The sequence below is a fragment of the Homalodisca vitripennis genome, chromosome 7 (genome assembly GCF_021130785.1).
Source record: "Homalodisca vitripennis isolate AUS2020 chromosome 7, UT_GWSS_2.1, whole genome shotgun sequence".
Taxonomy (NCBI): domain Eukaryota; kingdom Metazoa; phylum Arthropoda; class Insecta; order Hemiptera; family Cicadellidae; genus Homalodisca; species Homalodisca vitripennis.
This window is the reverse complement of record NC_060213.1, coordinates 78,003,024-78,017,448: the sequence shown is the minus strand read 5'-3', so window position 1 is coordinate 78,017,448 and position 14,425 is coordinate 78,003,024. Positions and strand designations below refer to the sequence as shown.

General features: G+C 29.6%; 1 protein-coding gene across 1 annotated transcript; it reads right to left on the bottom strand.

Annotated features, from left to right (window-relative positions):
- Nucleotides 1-2,524: 2,524 nt before the first annotated feature.
- On the bottom strand, nt 2,525-11,497 carry LOC124365987. Its single transcript, XM_046822155.1, has 4 exons — nt 11,364-11,497; nt 7,123-7,175; nt 4,006-4,077; nt 2,525-2,803 (listed from the first exon to the last, which is right to left on the bottom strand). The coding sequence occupies exons 1-4, from the start codon at nt 11,414-11,416 to the stop codon at nt 2,634-2,636; spliced, it is 348 nt and encodes a 115-aa protein (XP_046678111.1). The 5' UTR covers nt 11,417-11,497; the 3' UTR covers nt 2,525-2,633.
- Between the last annotated feature and the right edge of the window lie 2,928 nt (nt 11,498-14,425).

Genomic DNA, 14,425 nt, shown 5'->3' with positions numbered 1-14,425 from the left:
AGTGTCCGGCAGAGATATGGGCTCTGTATGGATGTGTTGTCTGTTCTCTTTGAAATCCAAAAGCCTATATCCGCTTAAACACTGACCAAGTTCGAGCACCAAATATGAAAATATAACATCATGGTGAATAAATACATCTGGATAAACTTCTTTTGTTTTTTTTTGCACACCTACAAATTCACCACACAATCATAGATAACCGGTTGTAAAATGTATGAGAAAAAAAATCCATGATGTCTATTCTAAAGCAATTAACTTTTTAATTATAGCTTGTTATTACTCCTGTTATTTTAAATGTTTTATATTGGAAACAGTGTAAAACTTTTAAATTATTAAGCAGGATAGTCGATTACCGGGGGAAACGACAATAAATAGTTATAACTACTGTCGGGTGTCCGTATTGATGTAGCCTAATGTCAAGTAGCTCTAGTCAAGGTCACCACCAGACGTAAGCAAATAACGCCAAGCCAGTTTGTAATCAACGGTTTAGATCAGATAAAGCAGACACCTCTCATAGCTGATAGTAGTAGCCTGATTACGATACCGTTTCCGCTGGAGCGTCGCTTGCTACAATTTATTTCTGTGTTTTCATTTCCGTTGGTTCCACTAATTTAATAATTAGACTGATAATTTAACATTTACGAGTGCCTACCTGATCTGAGCCCTAATTGATGTACTGTCCCGGGAGATGTTTTTTTGCCTAAACTGCAAGGTGGCCTTCGGCGCCATCCCTGGAAATGGTACTAAATTCAAAGTCAGATAACATAGGCGCTACTATGCAATAATGCAGACACCCAACAGTAATTAATATTATTTTGATTATATTTTATGTTGTTCCCCTGTAAAAATTATTAACGAGCACAATAATCTCTCTTATATAATCTGTAGGTTCACTTAGTACACTTACTAAAGAACGAAAGTCGTTTTAAAAACTTCTTGTGTATTTCGGTTCTGGGCACTCCCGAGAACACATTTGGGCAGCCCTTCGTCTGTAGAGTTGAGTGGTACATTTTGTAAGATAGTAGCAGTTCTATGAGGCGATTTTTCTATAGCATTAGCATTCTAAACCTTCAGCTAGGAGTAATTCATGATTTCATTTTGATGAATTACATGACGTAAATTATATTGGGCATTTTAATTGTCAGATTTTAATCAATATAACATAACTGATACTTTTCTGTAATAAAATCTGTTACATAAGTCGTTTCATTCATTTTCCACTAAATGAATTAATATCCAATCAATATAAAAAAAAATATAAGCAGTAACATTTTTTTAAATTGACTGGCCGCTTTTTCGACTATTGTAGTGTTGCCAATTAGTAAATTGAAAAAAACAATAAACACACATTTATGAGAGTCTAGCATCTCAGATTACTTTAAACCGGCATTTTGCTATCTGTTAAAAATATTTATGTAATACAGTTTTACAATTTAGAAAATAAATTATCACAATAAATAAGAACACAAAATAAATAAATATAAACCATAAATACATACATATATATATATATATATATATATATATATATATATTATATATATATATATATATATATATATATTGTATAATTTGTATAAATGGCAATAGCCTAATTTAATTTCAATTAACATTGAATCGCAAAAAGTACTTGCTGCACTGGGACTCGAACCCAGATCTCTCACTTGCCGGGTGAATGTGCTACCATTACACCACGGAGCCCTTACTTTTTACGATTCAATTATTTTGTATTTGGCCGTGTCTGTCACATATGCGTTTAAATAACCAAACTAACATATGATCAGAAGACCAAATACCTGTCAAATGACTTTTATTTACATTAAATTTGTATAAATGGCAATAGCCTTATTTAATTTAAATAAACATTGAATCGCGAAAAGTACTTGCTCCACCGGGATAGTACTTTTATAAAGATGCCGACCATGCTGCATGAAAACTACAAAAATAAAAAATGTGTGTATTGAAAACATCAAATTGTAACTTTAACTTTATGTCCTGAATATTGTTAAGTCGTGATAAGTAGTCATACTATTACTATTGATGAAATTAAATTTGCCATCTACTTAACATTATAGATGCAATAATCGAATATTAATATTTTTATTCATACTGAATTCGATAAATGACAACTTAATGGTCTGCATGATTAAACTCCATACTAATGATGTACTAGTCTTCTTAATTTTTTTGTTTGTTTGTTTATCCACAAATGAAAACTATTTGTTTGCTGCATAATCACAGATTTTATTGAACATCTCATTTATAAAATATATCAACAAAATGCAAAATTATAATACATCACTTATTAACACAATAATAATAACCATACTAGCTTGTGGACAGTAAACTGTATTTTAAAAAGCTTGGTTCTTTTAACAGTTCAATTATTTCTTAAGATACTATAATATAAAGAAATATCAATAATATACATAAGTTTAAACCAAATAACAATGAGCACTATTACAGTACAGTATATGTTTATAACAGAAGCATTATTTTAATATCACATTGTGTTAGAGCAAACATATATAGTTATTTACAAATTGAATTTAAGAATACCTTATACAACTGTACAGTTAATTCTGGAAACAATTATTTGGCGAATATTATAAGCAAAACACTTATTTATATTTTTAGCACCATCTATCACCAGGGATATTGATATCACATTTAATGTTCACATTAATCTTCATTTTCTTCATGTCTTTCTTCATAACTGAGGCTGTATAAAGAGTTTCATTGGGCAAACCTCCTGGAGGTCCAAACGCGATAGTGACTCCTCCCTGAGGAGGTCCGGCCGGACCTGTAAAAAATATAGAAGCCTTTTCAATGCCAGCTGCAATAACAGTTATTTTTTTTACACTTTTCAAAAGAAGAAACCTATTAAAATGGTTTTTTACTATGAAACAATTTGTAATACTATTGGATGTGACACTGATAAGGTTAAAGTGGAATCTTAATACTGTTGAATCAGTAAATGTAATACTTAAAATGACACATACTACGGATGTTTTGTAAGTTAATCAAGGTTCACACTGTATTGATACATTCATAAAACAATTGAAATTCTAAAATATTCTGGCCTCGTTGTGGCAAGCCAAATTCAATAAACATATCAAAGCTGAAGGACTGTCCAAAGATCGCTGGCTCAAGATAAATCTCCAAAGCAGGACCGAAATATTGCAATATGTTGATTGTTTTAGAAAAGTTACAATCCCGTAGGAACAGTACAAAATAGTTGATAGTCATGGCATTGACAATGTAAACCTAACAATTAACATTAGTATTTTCTTCCGATAATGTTTAAAAGTATCTTATTCTATTATTATATTATTACTATTTTATTCCAGGTATCCTGTATTAGTATTTATGATTATCATGGAAAACCTAATCCAAAATCACATTGAGACACAACACCATGGCCCCTAGAAACATTTATCAAGTTTCCAGTGGTTATTAGTTTTTTTTTTACTTTTTTTTTTAAACGATTGTAAAAATGTATCGGAACGTCTGAATGCTACTTGAAGAACTTTCATATACAAAAAATGCAATGGTAACAATTTACCGTCCCATTTAATATATTTAAATAATTGATTATTGTTGTAACGTGGTATAACAAAATGTTTGTACATAAGAAACCCCTTATGCACAATGCTGGACTAGTGTCTAAGGTAAATGTTTATTTAGTTGTTCCTTCTAAATATTTATCACCACATTATACTCTAATAAATATGCAATAAGTTTAATTAATATTACTAGTTGCTTTACAGGTATTTGGTCTTCTCATCACATGTTAGTTTCACTATTGTAACACATGTGTGACAGAAATATCCTAATACAAAATAATTGATTGTGCTCTTTGGTGAAATGGTAAATGCTGCCCCGCAAATGAGAGATTCTGGTTCAATTCCAGGCAGAGCTAATACAATCTTTATTGAAATGTTATATATTGTGTATTTATACATAAAACCAATCCACCCAGATTTCAGTACATATATTATATACCTTCAATGTCACAGATGTAGTAGGCATACGCAAAAGCATCTAAGGAGTGTACATAGCACCTTATATTGCCATCTGTAAAGAATACGAAACAATCATGAACACTTATTTATTATACATTTTTAATTGTCTGTATGGGTTTTTTAATAAAAAAATATTAACATCTTAAAAACTAATACATTAAATTGTACCAAATTTAGGTTAAATGTTTATGGTAACAAGGCCAGTTACTACAAAAAACTATGATATAATACCTTCAAAGTGAAGGCCATTAAAACTATTTATCTGTGAATATCCAAAATCCAACAGTTTTACTAAATATTTAATAATAATAATAATAAATCTTTATTGTCACAAACGTTTCATAATAATATAGCACAGCTATAAAACACATGACATTGTCAGATATAACCTACACTACTCTCGTTTGACTATATCCAAACAACCAAACACACAAAACAATAAAACACGCAAAACAGCAATAAAACACACACATTTTGCCATATTTGATAACTTGATCAAGAAATTCACTAAATATTAAAATATTTTTATCCTTTACCCAGTACAAAGTATAAACCCAATAGAAACATTTAAATTTTGTTGTACTTCAAAAACTTTTCTTATTGTAAAATAAACTCCATAACCTAGAGTATGAATATTAATATAATTCCTTTAATGTTTATATTTATTATCAATATAGTAGTTTTCGTTTAAATATTTGTGAGTGAAATTTAAGTTCCAAAACTAGACTCATAAATGCTTCCTCACTTTTATTTTTGTGTTGATGAACTAATAGAATATTTCAACAATTAAAAATTTTAAGTTTTACTTCCAAAACATTAATTTTTCAGTAAAATTAGAACTTTCATTCCAAAAATATATTAATGTTTCGCAAACTGGGAGGGATTGCAGTAAGAAAAATCCCCTGATGATTTTTAAATATATTACAGAATACGTAGAATAAATAATTTACTTTGACATAAAAATAACCCTTCAATTACATTTCAAGTTTTATGTAAATAATTAGTTTATTTCGTTATGTATTCTGCTAGTGTTTTAATAGGACAATCAGGGATATTTTAAAGCTAGAACAATTAGATGTTTAACATAAGAATAAAGTTAAAAATCTAATCAACTCCAATCATACCTCCTCTCCTAATAAGGATGTTAAGAAATTAAACATGAACTATGAATGACAATTAATTGATGATTAAACAGGATGTACCTGAACTAAAAACACTGCTAATCTTAAATAGGTACAGAAAACAAGAATGTTTTACTACTAATGTTTTTTTTTTTAACTATTAAATCTCCTGGTTTTTAAAATATGCAAAAAAAAGTTTTTGTTATGTGCTGCACTACTTGACCATGTCTAAAATTATACAGAACATGATAATTTAAAATATGTATATGTATTAGACCTGAAGTCTGTCTTAACTTAGGCTATCGGGTTAGGGCTGACTTATTATCCATAGGCGACTCATTATTTTAAATAGCTTTATTTTTTTATAAAAGTGTTTTGTGTCTTAAATAATGAGTGTATGTTATAAACTATTATAATGTTCACAGGAAAATTTTGCACTTTACACATTTCAAGTGTCTCGTCAGTTCAAGTGGTACATAAAACAAAACAAAAATGTTAAGATAGCTATAGTGGCAATGGTTGATTGATTCAATGTGAATGTTGAGTATAGCTCCAGTTTACCTTTCTCTTAGTATAGTGTTTGGAATTTATGCTGTCATAGATTTGACTGGAATTAGGAGTCATGTTTGTCTGAAGAGATACAAAAAAGGTTGGTCATGAAGAAGCTGAAAATGAACTCTTTACATCATTTCAACATCAGAGACATCTATACTACATCAAACTACAGTGTAATCTAAGAGAAGAGATATCATCGTAATATGCTATGTGCAGAAATCTCGGTTTCTCTACATTGCTTACATATTGTGTTTAAAACATCATAGTGCACTCAAATGTGCATCTGATGAGACAATAAGAATACCTCTTCATGTAGAGTGCCCTATATTTTTTTATCTAAGTGTCTTTGATGTCAAAACAATGTAAAGAGTTTATTTTGAGCTTCTTCGTCAACTTTGGATCTTTTCAGAAGAACATAACTCCAGATTCCAGGAGTCAAGTCTGTGACAAAGTCAGATTCCAACATGCCTCTCAAGGAATATGGACTGGAGCTATATTCAATATTCACAAACATTTTAAAAACTCATACTGTACATATTTTTATTTACAACAATACACTTCTATTCTATCAGAACATAAATGTGTATAATTATATACACATACACATATACATTATATATATATATACACATATACATATATATATATATATATATATATATATATATATATATAAATATATATATATATAAATTAATGGTTTTGTTCCCAAACATAGTTTGACAGCTTTAAGCAGTATAAAATCAAAGCAAAATATGACAAATGTTCTTAAATAATGTTTTTGTTTTGTTAAAAAATATAAAATCAAAAAAAAATGGTTTCCATGTTTTAACATACCAGAAAAGAATTATATAACAAATATTATTTTTATATGCTCTTAATATTACAAGTTTTTTAATTTTCTTTTGAGATTTTTTTCCAGTCAAAGGGGGTGGAGCTATGGGCAACTGCTTACTTCTCTCAATTTGGGAAACTCCTATTTATTAGGAAACAGTTATTCTAAATAACAAGTTATAAATTACAAACTCAGTATTTCTCAGTTTTTCATTAAAGGGTAAGAAGTAGATCAAGATGTTTGTTTGTGATACAACGGACAATTTAGAAATTACCACTACTCAAAAATTATGTAAATATTAATATGTTTTTGTTATGTGCTGCACTACTTGACCATGTCTAAAAGAATGGTCAAGTCAAGGATACCTCAATAAATAATTAAATTAAGTTTTTATTCTGTGTTAGAGAATAAAAGCTTTTTTATGTTGAAAAATAGTATTTCTAAACATGCACAATAAACCTGACAAAATACCAATATTTATTTCTAATTCAATGAAAAAATTTAATATTTAAATTCTGGAAATTCTTCAAATACAAATTTTTAACTTATAATAAAGCTTAAACATGAAAATAGAATTAAAATGTACCTGAGAGTACTCCTTCATTTTCAATCCAGTTGAACGTTTTCACAGATTTTTTTCTGTAATCAGTATTAAAAAATAACTTAAAAAAAAAACCTGTTTAATACAAAATTAACAATATTTTGATATAATATAGATCAACCCCATTAATTTATTAGTGTTCTTTCAATATCAAGATTGGATTAGATTAGATTAAAGAGGGGGGTATAAAGGACTGTTAGTTCCTAAAGCATCACACACCTCAAGTTCCACTAGTAGAGCCTGGCTAACAACCCCTTTACCTTCAACGAGATCCTAGAGCTTCTGTCCAGCGATGACGTAGTATTCATCATCTGGCTGTGAGGTACCAAAAAATTGGGTTCTAGAAACTCCTAACCTTAAGCCTCTCACAGTCTAAAATATTGACTTAAGCAGTCTCTCTGGTTGATTATATACTCTACTCCTAGGATCTTCAGTGGTGAGTTTTAAAACGTGCAAGTGTTTCATAAATTGACTTTGTCCATTAATAATAAAAATTACCTGTATAGATCGTATTTAGCTTATTATTAGCTATTAGTCATTTAGCTAACATAAACTGGATGTTAGTGCCTTTCATGAGATTCTTGCCATATGACTCCCCAGAAAGAAACTCTGCCACAGAAGATAGTACTTATCTCTGAACCATTATCTAATATTTTGGTGTGCAGTGACTTGTTCATACCACAAGCTGGTTTCAGGTGCAAGAAACTGCTCCTTTGGGCCATTTCTCACTAATTCATCAGTGAGTTCATTGGCCTTAAAAACCAGAATATCCAGGAACCAAGCAGGGATGTACTGAATTGCGACTATCTAAAATGGATCAGATCTTAAAGCATCCTCATACCAGCCTTCAAGTATCTTCTGTCAAGCTAAGGGCAGTGAAATACTGGCCTGGCTATCAGAGTGATTTTATCAACATAATTCCTATTTAATCGTATATTAGCTAGAATAGCATATATTTAAGCCTGAAAAACTGTTTAATGCTCTACCAGATATATGCTGAGACTTTTTCTGGGAGATGAACTCCAAATCTCATAGCCACCTTTGGCCTCCATCTAACTTAATTCCGTATATTAAACAAAGTAAATAACTACACTAATATTTATATCCCCCAAGAGGAAAAAAAGTATGTCAGTCAGTTACTATTCGGTTTTTGGATCAGAAGATTGGAATATTTTTTTATCACCTCTCTCTAGATATTATATACCACTTAAAAGTATACTCTTATGAAAGGATAATATAGAAATTTAACATTTGCTTTTACAAGTTACAAAGAAATATAACACTAAGTTTTAAGGATTGAAATCTAAACTCCTCTTCAGGTGTACAAAAAAAACTAAAAGATGTTAAAAAAACTAACAAATGCAGCAATGGGCTGTCAATCAAAGTTAAAATAATTATTAGGTATTCAATACTCACACACAGTGGTTATATTTTTTGTAACATATAATGATGCCAAATGTGTGTAATTCTTTTATTTTTTTAAACCTTCTATTGTTAATAAACAAAATTTAAACAAGTAGTATATGCCTATGAAATCCCTATTATTTGGCTGGATATTGTGTATGAAGCTGCAGGTAAGTGCTAGTAAAAAATAAACTGTGACTAAAAATCTTGTAAGTAAAAATATTTTTAAATACTAAATATACAAAATTCTGAGTATCGCCTTACATGTCAATAATAATATAATTTATTTCATTTGAATTAATTTTGAACACGAATTTGGTTTTTAAGATGATTAGTTTATTGACAGAATCTCATTTTCTCAAAACATTCTAAAAGTTTAAAGAAAACAACATATACTTTTAGTTTTTATTACCAGCGTACTAAGCAATCTAGTATATAGAATATATTTGAAGCAATCTGCAAACTGACATATGGTTTGCAAATGTTAAAAATACACACAACCTGGTTTTTTTTATTGATAGGGAAATTCCCCCTAAGAAATTAATAGAGTACCAGCCACACTAGTTTTAGTGGAGATCAAAATGGAAGAGTATATGAAATGATAATGTTTTCTCAGATATTTTTCTTAGTTCAACATAGTGAAAACTGACTGTCAGTCATAAGGGCAATAAATGTTAGATCAATATCAGCTAACCATAAACAGACCCCAAAAAGTGGCATTTTTCAGTCTCATTATTGTGTTTTGTGGTGGTAAAATAACTACCATTTATGTGTCTAGTCTGATAAATGTATCAAACTAAGTAAAACATAATCTGCAAAAAGTATTGTTGCCCTCACCTAAACTAGCATGGTTGACAATCAATAACTTTCTTAGAAAAATTCCAATTTTGATTAAGTAAAATCAGAGTGAATATTGACTCATCCTTAGTATTCACTTATACAGTGAATATTGATGCTCGGTTCATAGATTGTCACAGAAAGTGATAAAAATAAGTAGCAATATGTGTTTAATACAAAAAAATATATTTTTTAGCATATACAAATTGGCCAACATAGAAATAAAATTAATCACAAAACCTGAAAGCATCTGATTGTCAACGCAATATCCATTTAAAAACCTTAAAAAAAGTTTCATATTCAACAAATTGGGACCATTTAAACTTTGAATAGTTGTCTTTAACTAAATGTATTGATTTATTTACCCCTAGAAGTGGCAGTCAGAATTTAACCAGAGTGGTAGGCCATTTTGCTTTTGCAGAGGTTTAATAAATTATTTATAAATTGAAAACAATATTCTGGAACCCTAGTGTTATATATTTTTGCAGTCTCTAATATTCTACAGATTATGAATGTGTCACAAAAAATCATTATTAATATAAAATAAATGCTTAGTTGTCATCATTTTAATCGAGAAAATACTTACTTTGTTTCAAATATCAAAATCACACATCAAAATAGCTTTAAAAGAATGTAGAAAAATCATAATTGATTTACTCGTTTATTCTAAACTCAGTTGCAATCATAGAAATTAGTACTTTTATATGTCATTCTAGAGCTAATGTTGTGGATGAATTCTAAAAAAGATTTTACATTGACTTATTGTATAATGTTATACATAGGCACATAATTTCAATAAAGATGAAATCACAAAAGGTTTTACAAAAGGGACTCGAAACCCAATCTCTCACTTGGCGGGCAAGTATATTTCCACTACACAGACCCCTTACTTTTTACAATTCAATTATATTGTATTTGACCATTTCTGTCACATATATGTTTAAATAACTAAAGTAACATATGATGGGAAGAACAAATATGTGTCAAAACGACTTAAGAATAATTAAATTTGTATAAATGGTAATAGCCTAGTATTTACTGGAAAAACAAACTACAGTTGACATCAAATGAAACAAAAATGTAAATATATCTTAAACAATATGATTGCAAAATTCAAATTACGCATAATAATAAAAGAAAGTGATATATTACTGTACTTCTACAAGCACAACAAACAGTAAAACTTTACTTTTTATATTAGGTGATGCAACAACCTACAAAATGTTTTTTTTTTTAACCACTGTGTCATGCTGACTGCTAGCCCATATTGATAAGAGAGGTAGTAAAACAATATTACAGCTGTTAATATTTTGTTAGGTAATAACTATGTTACTTAAATATGCTTCATATCGTAATCCAAATAAAGACATAATTTCAAGAGTATGTGACATTAAAACTTTTATCTCCTACATAAAAAACACTCAATTGACCACATTTGCTCCAAACATGGATCTTTTCAGTGGTGTTACTTTGTAGTTCCTAGACTGATTAATAACTCCTTAAAAAGGTTTGAAAGTTACTCAATTTCATTGATGCAACTGGCCAACTGACGTAAATCTTTACTTTTACAAATTATTTTAGTTTTTTTTTAATATTCATAGCAAAATAAATGGTCAGTTACGTCTTATATGAAAGTGAAAGTTATAAATCTTTCGTTCTTATTGATATGAATGCTGTGTTTGCGTGCAATGTAGCTTTAAATATTAAATCATGAGTTAAAGTAAAATAGTGCAGGATCACTGAAAATCCAATGGTTGCCACCTCACAAATAGGGAAAACTAGAACTGATGATTGCCAGTTCTAAGTTTTAAAGTAAGAAAACTATTTTAAGAAATAGATTTAAAATAAAATAATAATGTTAAAATAATATTAATAAAATATAATTAACGTTTTCACTCTCCTATGGAGCTGTATCTAATAACCCCACTGTATTTAAGTTACTCATAATTACAACAATATTATACTGTTCCATTACATAAACTCACCCTTCCTTGTTATACACAACTATTTCCTTATTGTCCAGTGTAACATGTTTCATATCTTCTCCATAAGTGCCTCTTGTAGTGTAAATATGCACCCATGGTTTGTCTTCTTCTAACTAGACAAAAATATTCCCTAATATAGTTAATTGAATAAATAAATATATATATATTTATATATATATATATATATATATAATTAGGGCACATTCTAATTAAATCCAATATCAACACAAAAGATTTCATCTTTGACTAGGTTACCTATCAACTTATAATAGGCTCTAACATACATTTAATTTCATTTAAATATTACTAGGATATTAATGCCCAGGAATTGCATCCCTACCCTGTATTTCTACTGGGATATGGAAAGATATTAGATGTCAGTTAGGAGGAATTATTAGACCTAGCAAAGTTTTTAGTACCTACATTATTCTTGTGGAATATTTAAAGCCAATGCAGTGGAAATTCAGTTCAAGCTGTTTAACACCTACAAAACTAGAAATGGAAATGTCCTCTTGAAGTAGAATATTGGTTGGTCAATAGGTTAATAATGAGTTTTTCCTTATGGAATATTTAAAGCCAATCCATACGGAATTAATAATGTTGGACACCTGGAAAAATTAAGAAGAAAAAGGTAAGTGGGCATTGAATATGGGTCGGTTAATGGGCTAACAATGAATTCCATCTGTGCTGAATAGGATACTTATTAATTTTAATTGTTTTTGTAATGCAGAGTTCTATCAATGAATTTTCAGTCAATACAAGGTTTCTCAAAGCACGCATAATATACATTATCATGACACTACTTAACTCAGGGACTTTCTTGAAAGCTAGACAAGATCCAGATATACCACTACATACCTACAAAGTTAATTAATAGAATTATCAAAGAACAGCCCAACTCAACCCAAAGGAGATTTATAATAAATAGTCATGGAGTCTCTCCAAAAATAAATCCAGCACAAATGATGGAGCTAACAATGAGGCAGTACCAAGCATACTGATTATATCTCATCAGATAAAGGTCCTTCCAAATTTTTTTCTGGGATATGTTCTTGGTTTGCAATAGGATTTTAAGTTCTTTGTGTACTCAAAGTTTCACGGCTATTGTTCATTCGATAAATAGAATAAATAAAGAATAAATCAATATTGTGCTAGGCCAATGACCCAATTTAATGGCTTTCGCCAATATGATTTGAATTAGAGAACAATGAGACTTTGCTATACTATAAAGAGCATATTTTGAAAATAACTATGGGGGGGGGGGGGTGGGGGGGGGGGGGGGTGGGGGGGGGGGGGGGTGGGGGGGGGGGGGGGTGGGGGGGGGGGGGGGTGGGGGGGGGGGGGGGTGGGGGAAAGTAACAAAAAACAAATCCAATATTGTTAGAAACGTTTTAAGTGTAGTAATTTTCAGACGTGCTCTCAGGAAAAAATACATTAACAAGGCATTTCTCGTAAAAACTTATCTTACAAATAATAACTTCTTTTAAAGTATGCATTAATATTATATAATATGTAATACCACTTTCATTTGAGAAGTGTGCAAAAAGTCTCATGTATGTATATGTATGTCAAATTTCATTCTTCTTAAAAAATCGGGATATTCACAAACAGAGAAATAGTCGTACTAGGGATTACTACCCAATACAAATATCTATGGCTGGTTAATTTATATAAAAATTTTTGACATGTACGTTAAAAGCATAAGGCGTATATGTGTCACATTTTAATTTTGACGCTTTTAATAAATATTTTCGGCTTTTTATGTATTTCGCAAAATTAATATATATCGGGCGTAATAAAAAGTGTTAAGGCTGAACAGCAAGCCGTACATATATTTTCTATGAAAATTAAATATATTGGATGTGATTTGTTTATCGATAAATTTTATCTTGTGTATTTTGATCTATATAAAATTAAATTAACATTCTTTGGAGAATTGAACATTTAATTAGGTTTCAAAATTGAAAACACAACACAAAATATCTTACAAATATCACGTTATTGTGTTATTTCTCTCGCCACTGAAAGATACCAGAGGAAGAAGTTGTTGGGTGAGAGCTCATGTATTTTTATGTTTTCTGCCCCATTTCATCTTCTCTTAAGCGCAGGGCCTGCTTGTCTCTAAAATATAGCCGCTATACGTCTTGTGCTGTGAACCTTTAAACCATTTGTCCGCAGATGTTCAGGGTTAAATTACTTGGACAATATATGATACAACACATTTACTATCCTACCAACCATTACGCCATTTAATGTACTGCAGTAATGTACTGACACAGCATGGTGTATATAATCATATATTGTGATAAATATAATTTTGTCGATTAAAAAAGCACATATTACACAGGAAAGATAAACTGTTAGTATTTATTTTTGTGATATTGGTAATTAATTAAAGAATTTTTTACATAGACATGTGTAAAATCTCCAAAATTTTAGATATTAGTTACAAAAATGCATTTAAATAAGTAGCCTAATGTATCTATATTTAAGTATCTAGGTCAAATTACAAAAAAAGTGTTAATGTTTTTTAAACAAAAGTATACATTATAGCATTTATTTATAATGTATCATATACATATATCTTGATTATGCCAAAAATTACATATACAAAATATCAAAATAATAACTTACATATATTTTCCTTAGTATTCAAATTGATTAAACTCTAATACATGATTTAATTACACTATATTTATTTACAAGCCTGTTACATTTTTATTTTATTAAGGCAACTAGTGATATAAATAATTTTTAGCAAAAGAACAGTACATATTTACACAGATCCCATATTCAAGGTTCTTGCCTTTGCCGACCATGAAATACTCATTACTAACGATGTGTGATTTGTGTTGTAAGATATATTGCATTGCCAATAGCTGCCTCATATATCTTCACCAAATGAAACTAAACTTATAGTTTATGTCTGAATGGAATTCATAAATCTTTACAAATGCATTATATTATACAAACGACATCACTATACATCCCCTTTTTGAACAGTAAGTTAGTTTGAACCATCTAAGTTACTGAAATGGGAGTCCGAAGGCTAACATTTACCA